The following is a 17564-nucleotide window of genomic DNA, read 5'->3' on the forward strand; positions in this document are numbered from 1 at the left end:
TTTCTCTGTATTTTCAAAAACTGCAGAGGGCAAGACCAAAATTGTACATGATACACAAAAGGCAAACAGTAATAAAACATTGAATGATGGGTAATATCTGAAAAGTATTAGTTGATCTTCCCCAGTTATTGGGGTAGGGAGAGGGAGGGGGGAACCTCATGGTTTTGGTTGTCTTAGTATGGAATCATCAAATGTCTCGATTACTGTTTGTTTTTCAGAGAGTTACATTAGTATGCCAGAAACGTTTCACTGTCACAGAGTATATTGAAACTATTGGGATGACCTTAGTTAGAATAATCAGTAGTCAGAATGATTGTAATGTGGAAAGATAAAATACATCTTCCCTGCGACACTGTGCGGTGTGGCAGTTCTGTTCCAAGCCAGTCACTGCCTTCTAATGTGTCTGGTTAAAACTGTAAGTAAATCTGATCTAAAGGTTGCAGTAGCCTGTATTCTTGTCACTGACATGTAGCAAAACTATTTCTACCCATGTGTGATTATGTTGAAAGGTATGCTTGTTGCAGATTACATGCAGCTAATTAGATTTATTTGACCCCGTCCACCACAAGGCCACAATTTCAAACATTTGTTTATGGAACACTGATTTCTTAGAGTTTTATAAATAAGGATAAAAGTTGCTATTTGTATTTATCAACCACCGAAGCTGTGATTACCAGTCAACTTCCCAGGGCATTTATTGCTTACTCGTTAGAGAAATCAATGGAATCTCTTAATAACAAATAATATTTTCACGTGTTTGTTTAAAACTATGATGGTAGAGAAGTACTTCAGAAATGGAGAGAGATAGTTCAGAAAGGGAGAGGACACTAGAATGTGCATTTGGAAATGTGTATTATACTTAGTGTTTAAATATTTAGTCTGGAGCTTTATATGTCAAATATTACAGTGAAGGAAGAAAAGAAATCAATTAGCTCTTAATTTTTACTAAAATTTTTGTCTGTTCCATTAAGCACCAATATCTATTTAACTTGACTGTATAAAGGAATTTTTAGAGCTTGGGATTTCTTTTAGCTTCGTTATTTCTAAAATTCTTTTGGAAAATGTGCTTCCCCTTAGTGACTTTATTGGGAAAGATGTGCCTTTTACAAGTCTAATCAAGAGGAACAATTTCTGAACTGTTAATTAAAAAGAATTTTTTTATTTACTAGACTTGTCATAGTAATAACAGAAAATGAGTTTATTAGAATATTGATAAAATACGATAGCAGATTTTTAACATCTTGTTTTACTTTGATTTTTTTTTGACTAAGTCTTTGAACTTTTAATTTTGAAAGTTGTATGGATAACAAGTGTACCAGTTAATTTGGAAAATAATTATAGCTATCCTATCTTGCAGTTCTGTGGTGATGATGGCCTGATATCAGAGTAAAAAATATAACTGGGACATGCACCTGTCTAAATTAGAAATACTATTATAGGCAGCATTTTATTTTTATAGGCAAATAACTTCTCTGACCCACATAAGAACTTACTATATTACTTCTAAAATGCACTGACTGATCTCTCCAGTCGTTAGTCAAGCACTAATATATAGGCAGCACAGACATGTTATGTCTCAGTGCCCAGCAAAACCTACCAAGGATAAGCATCTCTTTGGAGCAAAACCCAGCACATTGACGTTAAGCATCGTAGGTGTTGAAGCAGAGGCCGTGGCAAAGGGAGAAATGGTGTGGACAGTCCTGAGGCTCTCTTCCATGTAAATATTCGTGGAGGGAATGTGAGAGAAGAGTTCATGGACAAGGCTACTGGCTTTTATTCCAGCTGCTTACAGTACATCATACAGCACAGTTAAGTAGGTCCACTGATGATATTTTCAGTTTAATCATGGTTTGTCTGCTGTTGTTTGAGTTCTCAGGTTCAGAAGGAGTACTTGCATGTACTGTGATCATTTGTGTGTGATGAATTGTTAATTTTTGCTTACTGTCTCAGCAAAAGCAACATCTTTTGCATTGGTCTTTAGCAGGGTAAGTAGAAGGGAGCAAAATAAGTTTTGTGTGTGTGTGTTGGGTTGTTTTGTTTTGGGTATTTTTTTTTTTTTTGTCCAAAGTAAAGTATTTGTGGCCCAGATATCTACTTGTTTTCATGCTGCTGATAGAAAGCTAAAAGCAACTGCAGTATGGACTTGTTAATTAAGTACTCTTTAGCTGTAAACTTTACTGCACAAGTTCCTGATGCAGATTTTCAAATTGCACTTGAAAATTAGGCTAGTTATAACCATTTTAGGGCAATTTTACGAGAACAAGAAATACTATATATAGTCATTAAATGTGGTGGTCAAACATAATAACAATTAATTGTATTATAAGAACAAATAACAGGAACATAGATCCCATGCGATGTTTTAACAAAACTAATTTCTGAACTAAGTTATGATTATTTTTTTTCTTCCACAGAGAATAATCTGTTGGGTTGATGTCACTTCCTTCAGCTTGATTACATTAATTAGGGAAAAAACATATGAGATTGCAAGAAGTTCCATGTTTTTTTCCCCGTCAGTTTTTTTTTTTTTTTTTTTTTTTTAAACTTGAGAGCTGAAACTAAGATCTGCTTTCAGATCAATTGCTTGCTTTCTTTGTAATGATATTATCTTCATATTATCTTCTGTTTCTTCCTTTTTTTTTTTTTTTTTTTTTTAAATGCTGTACCATGTATTTATCTATTCTGATTGCAGAAAGGACAGAGTGGCAGCAGGAGTGCTTAATTAATTTTACTTCAGGAATTGATAACTGAGTGATTTTAGGTGAACTGAAAAATGTCAGGTGGCATTGGGAATAAACATGAGATCACACAGCTGCTGACTGAACTGACAAGAGGGCATTGCTAGCTCTGTTAATGCTCTTGCATTTATCTCTAGATATTTGGGGAAATGGTTTGCTGTTTGTCAGAGTTTAAGGCCAAATGCCAGTGTGGAAACTATAAGTGAATTTGGATAGTAAATTAGTTTAACCTCAGTTTATACAGTTCATGAATTGCATGATATACGTGTTCTGCAGGAGAGGTAATGTGGTCCAGGAGAGAACTTACGGCTTCAGCTGTGCAAACTGTGGCATCTCTAGGAGTCTCTCCTCTGGGATCCATTGAATACTCTCTAGCTTCCTTGATTATAGGATTGAATAGAGAATATCCCCTTGGTCACTGGCCCATTTAGCTTGCACTGTTGTTTTCTGACTTGTTGCCTCTGTCAGGGCTCTGCTTGCTCAGGATGTATTTGTATTTCTTGATGATCAGCAGGTTATTTGCATAGTTTGACTGTCTATTTCCTTCAGCATGCAGAACTTGCCAGAGTTCATTCTGCTGTCTGGACCAAGAATTTGGTCCTATTTCATCTACTTTACTGAAACAAGTGGCTATTTGAAGTTCACAGACTGATGCTAACAGCTGTGCTAGCTAGGCCTAACCTGTGTGAACTGTTTTATTTGAGTGTGGAAATCATGTGGTTAGACAAATGGCAAGACTCGATGTAGTGGTGAGGGAAGGAAACAACTGCAAATTTAAGACTACATTATGTTTGACTTCACTCCATCTCCCCCTTTCTTTGACTTCTATTTCTATTCCTGAGTGCCTCTAGAAGTAACAGAAATAGAAAACTATCAGTAGCACTAATATCATCAATTTAGATAGGCTTCAAGAAGTTCTATTATGTTTATATTTCAAGAAGTTCTATACTTTTATGGTACAAAATACTTTCTAATCTTTCAGTGGCATTCCTAGCTCCTTATTGACTTTCTTTATCAAGTTGTCTTACATGGAGGGTTTTTTGAGTGAACTTCTCAGTGTAATTGATAGTTCCAGCTGTTCAAGCATACTCCTGTATGTATAGTTTACATCCCTTGTAACAGCATGTACACTTAATTTTTTTCCCCTATACTAGCCAGAGATGTTCTTTCAGCTAAAGCGAAGAATAAAACAATTAATAGCCTTTGTGTATTTGCTTTTGCTGCCAAATACTAGTAAATGCATTTGGTAAGCCACTTGCCAGATGGAAATAAGATGAAATTACTTATTCATTTCACATGACAATATAAGGGCATTTGTTCACTGTGGGTACAGACAGGAGATTAAGGTTCAGGTAGGCTAAAGTTCACCTAAATCTCTGCTTTCTCCACACTGTAATTCATTGTACTCTTTTTTACCTCCCTTTAATTTTCATTCTCATCATATTCATGACTGACAGTTTTTACTGTTAATTCTTTATTAAAATCATTCACTGCTTGTTTAAAAAAAGGAGGAGTTTAATATGAACTGGACATTTCAGCTCAGAGTAAAATGATTTAACAGCTCCAGTATAATTAAATAAAATTGTATGTGTTTCTAAAAGTTTGTCATGATGACTTTTAATGCCATTTAGTAGCTACATTAATTAACAAGTGTAGAATGGTAATTTTCAAGACCTATCAGTCCTTACTTTTTTTGCTACAAAAGTACTGATGGTAGAATTTTTTTCTTAATTACGCCTCTGAGGTATTTTGACATGTTTGTGCATGTTCCTTGCCAGGATTATCATCAGTCTTTTTTAACGTATTTTAAGCTTACATAACATTTTGTTTAGTGTTGTCAGTTTTTCTTTAGACACTAAATAGATTTCAAGCAGTGCACTTTCCATGGGATTAAGTCAGTTCCCAGTTGAAGGTATCACTAAAGGTACACAGTTGAGCTGCACATGCGCTGCATAATGTAAGATGAACAGAAAACAATCCCTTGCAGTATGTTGCATCAGCTTTTTTCCTCCAACAGCGATAAACAAATACGTTGTTACTAACAAAACAGAACTCTTTTTTTTTTTTTTTTTTTTTTTTTAAAAAGTAGTTTATGTAATGTTGATGTTCAGAACTGTATTTTCTGGTCTCTGATAAGATATCTGTGTATCCTAAAACTGCCCTTTTCCCTTTTGCTTTATCATATTGGTCTCTTTCCCTTTCCCTCTCTTGTCTGCTTGAGGGTAAGTGATAAAGAAGAGTAAACCGAACTGGAACATTCTGTAGGTGTAACTGATGTGAGATAATTATGCATTAGTGGTTATTTTATCATTCCAATGACTGTTAATTGTTTTAGTTTTTTGTTTGTTTGTTTGTTTTAATACTTGCTGCTTCCTTTCTTCTTCCCAACTGAATGGGGAAATAGTTTTAAACAACCAAGAGCATAATTTTCTCATTTTCTTCAAAAGAAAAAGTCCACACATATATGTATGCCTGTGTGTGTGCATGTATGTGTATTCCAGATAATTCCAAATATTAATCTACACAAATTTGTTTGAAAAGGGGTTAACTTTCAAGACAAACAACAGGGATATAGGGTAGAGGATTTAAAAATGCTTTGCATCAACACAACAGAAGTGCATTAGCATTGTCTGTTATCAGATGTGGTGATCTGAAATTCAAGAGGACAACCTGACAGGCCCTTTTACTGTGCTGGTGCACATGCTTCCTTCATGTAGTGACAAAATACTTGGACCTCTGGACTCTCTTACTAAGAACTTGTAAAGCAGACATTAGTCACGTTTGCAAAGAGTGACTTTTCAGAGTACCTGCACAGGCTTACTGCTTATTGGAGGATTCTGCCATCCTTCCAGGGCTGTTGATGCAATGAAGGACTGACATAAACTTGGTTAGCGACTATGTTCTGGGAAGTGAAACAGGAGAGCCATGAATTTGGAAGGCTGAATTTGGATCAAGCCTTATTTAACGTGGGAAAAAGCTTGCCATGTGTTCTGAAGCAAAAGGGGCAAATTTAAGCAGAGGACTTGGAGGTGGATAGCTAGGTCCGCAGGGAGCTGGGTAGGAGACGGACCCTGTGGACTAAAGCTTCAGACTTGGAGAACTGACCTGTCTCTTTGTGTCCTATTGCTTAACCGCTTGTTTTGGTCAGAACATAAGGAAATTTCCCCTCTGCTTCACCTGTTTTTCTTCAAATACAACCATCTTTGTTATGAAAACCTGGGTATGACTGTCACTAGCTCTAGATAGTGTCTGCAAGAGTTGCGGGTTGGAAGGAAGCTGATTTTTGAATGAGGATATAAGCCAGTGCCATTATCAAAGTGCTGTAGTGAATAGTCACAGCACTAAACTCCAAGATCTGTGTGAAGTAATACACACGCTTTAGCTTCCAGATTGATTTTTTCATCTTGTTTTGTTGAGCTACCCTATGTTGACTGCTATAAAATCCTTTTTTCATCACTCCCTCTGGTTCTGTGCTTCAAACCAAAAAGCATGTCTCATCTTTAAAAAGGCACTTGTGAAGGGAGTACCTGAAAAGGGCTGGGAGGTTGGTCAGCAATAGTATATTGATTCTGAAATATATCAAGTAGCTTTTTATTTATTTAATTGTTCTTGAAAATTCTGTAATCCATGGTTCTGTCACAGTTGAGTCACTGCTAAAAGGGACTATGTGATCAGAGGGAGAGAGAACAAGTAACAGAAGAGTCAAGAGCATGGCTTTTGGTAGTACTCTGATGCTTAATGTAATTTCAAGCATGGATCAAACCGTGTTGGAGAAATTCTAATATTAATGTCTCTTTCTGCCTAGGAGTCTTAGGTTGGTAAGATTGGTGTTGATGCTATATTGTGACTTTGGTGCAGTCACATACACACTGGGTTCTAGTATTTCTCCATGTTTTCTGTCATTTGGCATAAAGCTAACTTAAAATCTTTTAAATACAATGCTTGAAAAGATAAGACCCTTTGGAAAGAACATCTTTGTTTTTTTCCAAATGGAAAAGTTTTAATTTAACCCAAACATTAAATATATATTGAATGGTTGATTTATGAGTGATGGTGTTACAGCCCTTCAGGCTTAAGTAGGTAAGAGTAGCCATGGTTTGCTATAAAACTTTTGAACGTTTGGTCTTTTGTGTTCCAAATGTGGCTACTGGTTTCACAACTACTTAAGGAGTGCAATCGGAAACATGTGAGGAAGGATAGTAATGAAAATTGGTTGGTTGTCCTGTACAGGCAGAGTTACCATTGTGAATTCTGACTTAGCCCATCCTATGTGTGTCTCTTCCTACAAAATATTTTATGCTTAAAAACTGAAGCCCCAAAACCACTTTTCCTTTCTTGATACTGTAGTAGCAGAGTAACTTAATACCTGTTTTGAGGCTTATGTAACACTTTTGCCCTTGAACTCTTACTCACAGAGGTGTTTCTCTCCCTGCATCTGATCAGGTGTATGTGAATTAACCACTGTAGGAAAACAGTTACCTTTGTGTGCGATGACATTTGGTAGCAAAAACATTTGTGTTTCTCTTCTGCTACTTAATATATTTGTTACCTCTGCAGTTTTGCAAGCCACAGCACTGAAATGATTACACACTGAAATGTGGGTGTATTGTCTTAGCTGATTACAGAACAGGTTTGTCTTTAGTGTTCACAGCTACTGTGGCAAGTGTAGTACTCTGAGTGCATTGTGAGGGTGTGTGTTGTTCAACACTTTAAAGGCCCAATCATATATGGAAATTCAGAGGGTTTAGTTCTTAAACAGTTGAAGTTTGGAACAGGTCACTCATGTTCTTGAGTAATTTCTCTCACCTGTCTCAACAGACAAACCGAGGCTTTTCAATAGCTTCTGTTCATGTAATGGAACTCAAAATGTTTATTGCCTTCTCATGGGACAACTACTTTTTAATTCTTGGGTTTGGTTGTTTTTTTTTTTTTTTTTGTTTGTTTGTTTGTTTTGCTGAGCACCTTGTTTAATTTCCTTGTGTAACTGAGAACAATTAGTGGTAAGGGTGTGATTATTTCATGGAGTTTCACTTCAAGTTTTTAAACATTAATTCATTGTAGCTAAAGGTTCAGTGCTGGTGACAATACACAGGTAATATTCAAAATTATCAAGCCAATGTGTAGCTCTGTCCTTTTACAAATACAAATATAAAGCAAGATGCTTCTTTTACATAATTAGGTTTGCAGAATAATGTCAGGACAAGGCGAGAGCAAGTTCCATTGTTGTTGAATCATCATTTCTGTTTAGCTTTTACTGCTTTAGGCTTTTCAGAGGTAGCTGGGGATGAGGGAAATATCTTGTACTAGCTTAGTTAATGCTGGGATGAAGATGTCCAAGGTAAACTAATTATTCAAGTTGTATAAACCCAGCAGAATTATTTTATACCAGGTGTTTTCATAGTGGTAATGTGTGTAAGGAGAAAAATTACTGTTTGCTTTGTTCTGTTTTTTTAATAAAACTGAGGTTTTGGTGTTCTTGCTCACACTAGAAGTTAGCATCTTTCCGTAGGAGATACTTGTAATAAAACCCATGGTGAGGAAATTATTACAGCAAAAAAAATGCTTAGAGGAGAAAGGCATATTTAGTAAATGTTCATTAAGTTTAAATAATGTTAAGTATGTTAAGTTTCTGTTCTTTCAGTGCCAAATATGTTATGTGATATTTAAAGAGAAATAATTCCTTGTTAATGGGTTTACTTAATACTTATACTTAATTTTAACAAAATTTTCTTATGAAATTATGCAAAAAAATCACCATATATTTTAAATATTTCACTACCACGTTAATTTCTGTACAGTATTAAGTAGTGAACACAAGGCTAGTGATCCTTGCTAGCTAAAAATAAATAAACTTAAAATATATGGTATTTTCTTATTTGGTTCTGTTCTTTACCGGTGACAACATAAATAATTAGTGAAACCCAACCTTTGTGTAGTGTAATAAATCTCAAATGATTTATCTGATTGGTTTTGGATGCAGAACTTAAAATGGTATTTGAGTTATTAATATTTCAACAGAGGGCACTCACGTGCTTTGAGGTAACACCAAATCACTGTATTTTTAAAAGTGCTCAGAATAAACTGGAGCTGCAAAGAACAAATTTTGTGGGTTAAAATGTATAAATATAATTTGATAGTGCTTGGGAAAATTAGTCATTGTCATACTAACATTTTCATTTCATGTTTCTCCTAATTTTGTGAATTTGCTTTGTTTCTGTGGGTATTTTACAATGCTTTTGAGACAGTGCATTCCTTTTCCCTTGAACTGATTCTAATAGGTGCATTATTATGGCTTTCTAGCTGAGTTGCTATTTGTCGGTTAAGACTGAACAGTTGTAATAATGATTCAGAATTTAATAAATACATTATTTCCAGCTAAAAAGGCAGTAGAAGAATCAGAAGAAAAGAAAGCAGTTCAGTCAAAGAAAAGGATTAAAGAATTAAGAATTTTGGATGGAAAAACCGCACAAAATTTGTGTAAGTGATGTGAAACGTATTAGTTGAATATCTAGTTAGTATGCACACACACAACTGCTTTTAAATGTTCTTTTTTGTTTGCATGTGCAGTATTGTTTTTCTAAAAGCTGCCTTATGGGAACATGAGTGTTAAGTTCAGAAGTGTTTTACATATGTATGATTTGAATTCACTATACAACTTGGAAACTTAAATAAGTAACGTGGAAAAATGGTTAGACTTAAATGTTAATGAACTTTTTTTTTGTTAACAAGAAGTTGGTTCTTTCAGTAATTGCTTTAGATGGAAAGTATAATTAAACTATAATCACTGGTTCAAAGAATGCACTCTGTTGGTAGGTTTTGTGGGGTGGGATTGAGGTCATTCCTAATAGTTCTGTCTGGTTAAAGCAATGGAGAAATAGAGCTTGATGGGGAGGTTAGACTTCTAAAGAGAAAAATATTCAAAAGTAAGGTAAGTTAGGTGCACATACTCCTACTATAAACTGTAAGGAAAACAGCCCCACCTCTTTTTTTTTTTTTCCACTTGCTTCCTCTAATTATAGAAGGAAAACAGTCATTAAGAGTAGTAGTTTTCTTATTTGAATTAGAAATACAATAAAATGTCACTAGTCCAACTATGCCTGTGGCACATGAAGTATGCAAAACCAGATCTGTACATTGTTTATTGCCACATCCATGAGTACGTTTTCTTAAGCAGAAAATGAACTATGACAGAAGTGATATAAAACTGCAGGTTTTGAAAATATGGATGCAGGTAAATCAGCCATAGTAGTTAGGTTGTGAATATACAGCACTTTATTAAAATGGTATGCTAATCCATTTGTGTTTGGACTACTTTGTAGTTTATTGAATGGGGCTCTATTGAGATGTTATAACATCCTGAGATCAAATCGATTTGACAACTCCATCTTTGATGGTTATACAATATATATTGTCTCTTGTATAAGTTTAGTTACCCTAAAAAGTGGGAGTTAGGGTAATTTTTTTTTGTCTTTGCCCAGGTCTTCATTATCCTTTTGGCATAGAATTTTTTCTAGCCTGTCATTTAAATATAATTAAGCCAAATATAAATGCACTATAGCTATTTAGACATGGTTATGAAAGCAAAAATAATAGATGAAATCTTCCAGTGGTTGCATAAGTCTGTTTAAGTAGTAATGCAGATGTTGCCATTCATAAAAATAGGACTTTATTTCTAGAGATAAGTAACGCTGCTAGGGAGCAACAGAGGCTGATTAAACAGTTAAAAGTGACATCATTTAATTTCTTAAAAATGAAATTCATTCTAAAAGTGCCTCATCTAGTGTTTGTTTTATATAGAAAAGTTCTTAATTATGACTTGGATTCCTGTTTATTCAACTGTAAATTGAGAATTCTTAATTGGATCAAGATATGATTTTTCAGTTGCTAGAAATTCTTTACCTTCTTATATCAATCTTTTTGATTCTATTTATTACTGAATTTCAGCAATATTTTTGGGTTCTTTCCGTTTGCCTTATGAAGAAATAAAAAATATCATTTTAGAGGTTGATGAAGAGAAGCTGAGTGAATCCTTGATTCAGGTAAGTGAAAATATCTCTGTTGTTATCTTGTTTTCTACATAAAAATGCTGTAAAGGTATAAGAATTCAAGAGTAAGAATAGTGTAGTTTCCTGGATATCAGCTACAAATGTATTAGTTGTGTTTACTGTTTTGTTTATTTCGTTTCTACTTTTGAATATGGTCACATATAGCAGTAAAACTGTCTAACAAAAGTGCTTTTGAATCTTTCACTTTATGAAGTTTCCCTTTCAAAAGGAAGACGCTGATAATTCTATTTTTTCAGTTTCGAAGGCAAGCGTTTACCAGATACAGGCGGGCGGATCATAAGGTTTCATCAGGCTTTTTGCGGAAGCAACTCTGTTTGTCACTACTGATATATGAAACTACCTGAATGTTTCAGGATACTGCTACAACCCAAAAAAATTTTCTGTAAAATTAAAGCTGCTCTCTAGCTGTTTTGGTCTTATTTTGAGTCCCAAATCTCTCAGCTGGAGAGAAGAAAGTATGGAATACAGCTTCTTTACACTCCCTTCTGATATCCTCACAGTAGGAGAGCAAGTGTGTACGCTGCCTCTCATGATCTCTGGGGAGTGACAGAGTGCAACAGAGAAACATGCAAACCTAAACTGATATACAAATGTAGCACACCAGCGATACTGGTGTTGAATTGGTAAATTTTAATATCATACACAGATTCAGTATCCAGCTAACATACTGGGCCTCAGTTTATCCTTTTGTTCTTCTGTCTCCTGCTTGCACCCCGTCACATTACACACACACCCCCCCCACCCCCCGGTTTTCTAAACTGATTTCTTCTTTCTTTCATGGACCTGGAAAGTGCTTATTCCAGGGACGCGGGGCTGAACTGAGTTGCCTGATGTTTTCATTGTTAGTTATGTAATTCATAACATTTTTAAATTTGAACATGAATGTTTTTTAATAAAATCACTATGTTGGAAAACATACCATGTAAATGGAATTAAGTTCATCAAATGAAAATTGCTTGTCCTTTAGCTGCAATTTTTCTTGTCACCGAGGACTTCCTACATGTCTAGAGTTTTGCTTTCTTGAGTCTCTAAAGGAAGGGCTGCTATTTTCTCATAGACCTCAAACTACTGGTCTTAACAGCATTTATGTTCTGTTATTTTTTTCTTAGAGTTTCATATTCTGAGATTTATACTACCTAAACTGATGTGTTTGGAAGTTCCTAATTGATGGGAAACTATTTCCATCTTTAATTGTTGTGTTTCACGGTGGTGTCCTGCTCCAGGCCATGTGGGCATGAAATCAATCACCATTTCTAATACACAGTTCATTGCTAAAATAATATTTTTTGACCACTGAGTATATCTTCTCTCAAAAGCTTATGCACATGATGCATAGTCTTTAGAAATAAGTAAGAAGTCCTAAGTTTATGTTTATTGATCAGGGATATGAGATCAGTTGATTGAGAAGCCTACAGGATTAGTGAAATCAAAAATCAACAGGGAGGAAAAAACCCACCGTGAGTACCTCAGATGCAGAATGGTTTCATTTTGGTATAGTTATCTCTGCAACCAATGTAGAGGTATCTTGAGACCTAGATTAATAGAAATAGGTTGTAATACATTATGCTGAAGTATAAGGTCATGATCGTCCCTGTTAATTTTAAAAAGGAGAAGTAATAGCGAGTCTGTGCTCAGCAGGACAAGTGTGGCTACCGCTGTGGCGTAGCTGTATGAGGAGCAGCTAAGCCCTCTCCCAGTCAAGGCTGGGGGTGCAGATTGGCCCCTCCTGTCCTGTTCCACCCCCCCCGGCCTGCTTGCAGAAGGAGAAACAGAGAAGGCCTGCAAGATGCACAAGCACTGCTCAGTAGTGGCTAAAACACTGCTGTGTTACCAACACCGCTTTGGTCACAAGTCAGAACAGCACCACATGGGCTGCTAGGAAGATGATTAAGTTCATCCCAGCCAGACCCAGTATACCATAAAAAAACATGTGACTGCAAGGTGTATCAGGTCAAGTATTTCCAGTAGAGAGGATAACTGTTATGCTTTTGAATAATGCACTGAAGACCTTATCTGAAATACTCAGTACATTTAAGAAAAAGGAATTTAAAATGAAGAAGCTGAACTGAAAAACTACTTAAGATGATTGAAGGATAGAGAAACAGTCTACAGAAGGAAGCTAGAAAAGATTGGCTTGATTAGATTAGAAATATAAATAACTGAGAGGGCATATGACTAAGTTATAACTATATGGGGAGAAGAGTGATGTACATAAGCATTGGGGAGACAAATGAAGTTGCATAAGTAAAAAGCAATGTTAATACCAGAATAAATGTATATAAATTCATCATGAGTGCAACTGTAGAAACTCAGCTGCCTATAATCTTCAGAAAACTGAGACTTTGGAGATTGGCCCATTTCTGAAGGGAGTGGTATGGCAGAGTTGCTTCTCATAGCAAGGAGATTTAGCTGGCAATGCAGAAGAAATTCCCTCTGTGTTTCTAAAGATACTCCCACAAATGTATTGGGGTAAATGGGCTGTATTATCTAGTTCATATTCAGGCTATTCTGGTTTATTTTTATTCTAATCTTCTGACTGAGTTATTAACTAATTTACCAGTTTAGCAGTTTTTGATGCTACTGGTGGGAAAAATTTTAGAAAGCAAGCCTTGCTTTCTTTCATGATTAGCAGAACTTGTACTTTGTGAAAATGCACAAGTAGAAACTTCATTGTTCTAAGTATCACAGTCATGAAAGCTAAATGGGTATAGCATAATTGAGCATATAGATAAGTGCTTTTTCAGTTATGCTTCTCAAGTCCTTGCTGCTTTTTGAAGGTATGTGGGAATACTTACTAAAATTAATTGGATTAATCAGTTGGAGTACATGTTAGACTATGTACTGTTGTACTTCTTCCTTGAGCAAAACACTCAAGGAAAAAATATTCTCAATTTCCAGTGTGTCTTTGACAGAGTAAGGTCTTGTAAACAGACAGTTGTCAAACACCAAGTTTAGCAGAATTCAGGGCACTGTGACAGTGAGTAGTGAGTGATAGTTTCAGCCTCTTAATGTCATCCTTAGATTTCTGCTTCTTTTTATCTTTGTGTACACCCTTTTTGTTTAAACCCATGTCATCATGAATACATTATGAAACTCTGTTTCCTAAAGTACTGACAAGAATTTGAGTATGTGATCACTGAATGATTTAGCTTCATTTTCAGTTATTCAATAAAATTAATGAAAGTCAACATATTTAAACATGCACACAGTCATATATCGGGAGCTACAGTGCTAGCAGAGACAAACTCTCCTTCTGAGAAGCTGAGGGTAAAAGGAGTTGATCTGTTAGCGTTAGATCGTAAAGGTGTGTGAATGAGGAAAAAGAAATGATCAAGCATGCTAACAGACTTTGGTTGCATAGCTAAAAAAAAAAAAGACAGTATTAGTAGTAAGTACTTCACTACACTGATGGAAAAAATAATGTCTTACAGTAAGTTTATTAATGTGTAATGAAATACAAGTTTCTGACAAATAGTATAAAATTTGTGATGATGGCATTTGGTAAAAAGTCTACCTAATGAAAATAGGTTAAAAAAAATTACATTCTTTAGTTAGTTCAGGTCTTTGATCTTTACCAGCATTAAACAGTAAATCAAATGAGCAAGAATGTTTTACAGATCCTTATTTTTTTTGATGTAGAAATTTGAGGGACATGGGTTTTGGTTAATAGGAAAGGAAGCATGCTTAGGTTTAAGCATGATGCTATAGTTTCATTGTATGCCATCAAAGTGAATCTGATGCTTATCTCTGTCAAGTATATTGAACTTGGCTTGCTGAGACAGTAGCTTCTCAGTGTAACTGTGAAAATCTTTCTGTCTGTAATGGGGATGTTTTGTAGGAGACTGCTTGTCATCTTTATTTTTTCTTAAGATGGCTGAATGTTTGATTTCTTCAGCTTGGAGAATTAGTTAGCTATCACTTGCAAATATGACAAATTAGACTGATGCCTTTCTGAAAGTTGTACCTTAATGCCTACTTCATCAAGCCTGACAGAGTGATCAGTAATCAAATTCTCCTAATGAATAAGAATACTGCAAGAGTGGTAATAAGATTGGTATGTTCTAAAAATAAGACATCTGTACCTCTAATAGTATGGGTTTTCTCTGATTAAATTTTTTAATATCTGGAAAAACTATGGTTCTTTGACACTTGTTGCTTTTCCGATTTTAAAAGGCACATAACTTTTTTTTTTTTTTATATCGAAGTCTTCTTGTGACATAAACCCAAACAGTCATTATTGGTTGTCTGATATTGTCAGTGTGCACACCCCTTCTATTTTAATCATATCTTATGGGAATGCACCTTTTCTGATGGGAGGGAAAGAGAACTTATGTCCTAATAACTAAGCAAGTTCAAGGCACACATTCTGAAATGTTTTACTTCTGACTAGTGTTGCAGAAAGTATCAAAACTTTTTTTTTTTTTAAACTGTAACACATTACTTTATCTTTACTAAAATAATAAACCTTTACTGAGTATCTCCTAAACCAAAGTATTCTTCAGCCTTAATATAAAGATTTTCTATATTTAGCATATCTGTATTTTGAGAAGCTAAGATCATACCATAAATCATACAGCTTTGGGGATATGGATAAGATTTAAAGCAAGTTCTACTTCTTGCTGAGTTGCAGTATATTTGCCATCCAGAAGATCTGTACAATTTTGAGATGTTGCTCTTTTTTTGTGTAAGGTGTTTTCAAGTAAAGTTTGTGCACAGCTATTTTGAATGTCTAAAGATGTGGGGTTTTTTAGGGAGCTATGTCTTGCTTTACCCAGACTGGTTATTTCTTGATTAATATTTAATGAGCAAGATGTAATCACGAGGGGAAAAAAAGATTGTCAATAGAGCATAATTCTTCAGGTTGACAAGCAAGGAGTTTTGTCTAACTTCTTAATACTGAGAAGGCATTCTTCAATTTAGAGACTGTAACAGAGGTGCTGATGTCTGTATTAAATAATTACTGGCTTGATTTGATGTTTATGTAGTGGTAAAGCTCCATAAATAAAATAAGCTTTCCATAATTTCCTCATGCATTTCCATGTTGTGGTATTTTAAGCATGTTATTTTACGATTTCATCAAGTTTAATATAACAAAATTAATATAATGCCTTGTTTATTTTAGAATCTAGTGAAGAATCTTCCTGAGCAGAAAGAACTCAATGCCTTAGCTGAATTAAAGGATGAATATAATGATCTTGCTGAGCCAGAACAATTTGGAGTTGTGGTATGTATTAGTTCAATAATTAATTGGAGAGTTCTGTGTTGTTAAATAGATTAAAAAGAAAAATTTGAGGTTTAAATTATTTTGGCTAGTATTTTTGCAAGTCCTGCAGTAGGAAAATGTTACCATCTATTTATTGATGAGTAATAATCTAAAAATGGCTGTAATTACATATTAGGTATATTTCTGGAAGGAATTATGGTATGCAGTTAAGAGCAACAGGAACTTTTATGCCAGACCAAATCTTTTGTCTGTCTGTCCTGCCTTGTATGTTGTATTAAACAGTTATGAAGAACACTCTAGGTTCATGTAGTTAAAATTCCAAGAGTTCATAAAAGACCCGTTAACTCAATGGCATTGACAACTCTGGTAAATTTATTCTTCTGTATGAAAAACTGTAAACAGATGAAAGAGTTAATATACCAATAATATCTCATTTCATGTTTTATTCATTGTGTTTGGTTTTCTTTTTTATTTTTTTTAAAGAAAAGTATGTGTGTATCTGTATGTTTTATGTGTATACGCACATAGTTGTATGTGTGTGTATACATTTTATACACAAATATTTATACATGGTATGCATATATATAATGTAAATACATACATCTGAATACATATTTACAAGTATATGTAAATATATAAAATGTATATGAATACATATAAAAATACCTTTATAAATGCACATACATACACATATATGTACATATACGTATGCATGTACATATGTACATATATACAAAAGTATATACGTGTGTGTACGTATATGTATATATACACATATATGGCTATTATCTGTCTCCCCAGGAAATTATAACGTGTGCATAATTACCCTAATAGATGCTGGTAGTTGATTGTATGACACCAAGTACTAAGCTAGGACATGGAAGATTCTCCTTCTGTTTGAGGTCTTCCCAAGACCTGGGAGGACCTTAGGCAAATCTGTTCCTGTTTTCATTTCATTATGTCAGTCCAAATGATTATAATGATGATGATGATCACCTCTGTAATGTGTTTAAAATTCATCCCGAACTCCACAGGAGTTAGGTTTGCTCTTGGTGGATTTTTATGGTGTTATGTGTATTAAAACGTATTATATCAGAAATAGAGGTCTCTTAAAATGAAAGAGTGAAAACAGTTTTTTACGAAAAAGCTCTGATTTGAGCATAATTTGGCTTCAGATGTGCCCTTGTAGTGATTGGGGCGGGGAGGAGAGCTGACTGGGTGGCTGGGGGAGTAACAAAACATTATTTGACCTAATGAGATGTTTTAGAGGATTTAGAAAATGAAAGATATCAATGAGTTGTTTTGGAAAAAATTTAGGCTATTGAATTTATTTTTTTAAGAAACAGCGTAAAGTTCCAAAACCATTTTATTTTGAAACAAAGATGAGGAATTTTGTTGATACATTGGTTATTCTTATTGCAAGGTCTTCAGTAGTAAAATTTTACCATCTATTTTTTGTTCAGTAACAATCTGAAAATATCCATAAATACTTGGTATTTTTCTTGAAGGACTTGACATGCAAAATATATAAAATAT

General features: G+C 34.6%; 1 protein-coding gene across 3 annotated transcripts in view; it reads left to right on the forward strand.

The window, feature by feature from the left end:
- DIAPH2 (diaphanous related formin 2) overlaps nucleotides 1-17564 on the forward strand; it is a 248629-nt gene that overhangs the window by 72247 nt on the left and 158818 nt on the right. For all 3 annotated transcript variants that reach the window (XM_032982709.2, XM_032982710.2, XM_032982711.2), the window contains 3 exons: nucleotides 9114-9215; nucleotides 10683-10777; nucleotides 15927-16028. In XM_032982709.2, coding sequence (XP_032838600.2) covers nucleotides 9114-9215; nucleotides 10683-10777; nucleotides 15927-16028 — 299 coding nt within the window. The remainder of the gene's footprint in view (nucleotides 1-9113; nucleotides 9216-10682; nucleotides 10778-15926; nucleotides 16029-17564) is intronic.

The sequence above is a fragment of the Tyto alba genome, unplaced genomic scaffold (assembly GCF_018691265.1).
Source record: "Tyto alba isolate M040663 unplaced genomic scaffold, T.alba_DEE_v4.0 Super-Scaffold_5, whole genome shotgun sequence".
NCBI lineage: Eukaryota > Metazoa > Chordata > Aves > Strigiformes > Tytonidae > Tyto > Tyto alba.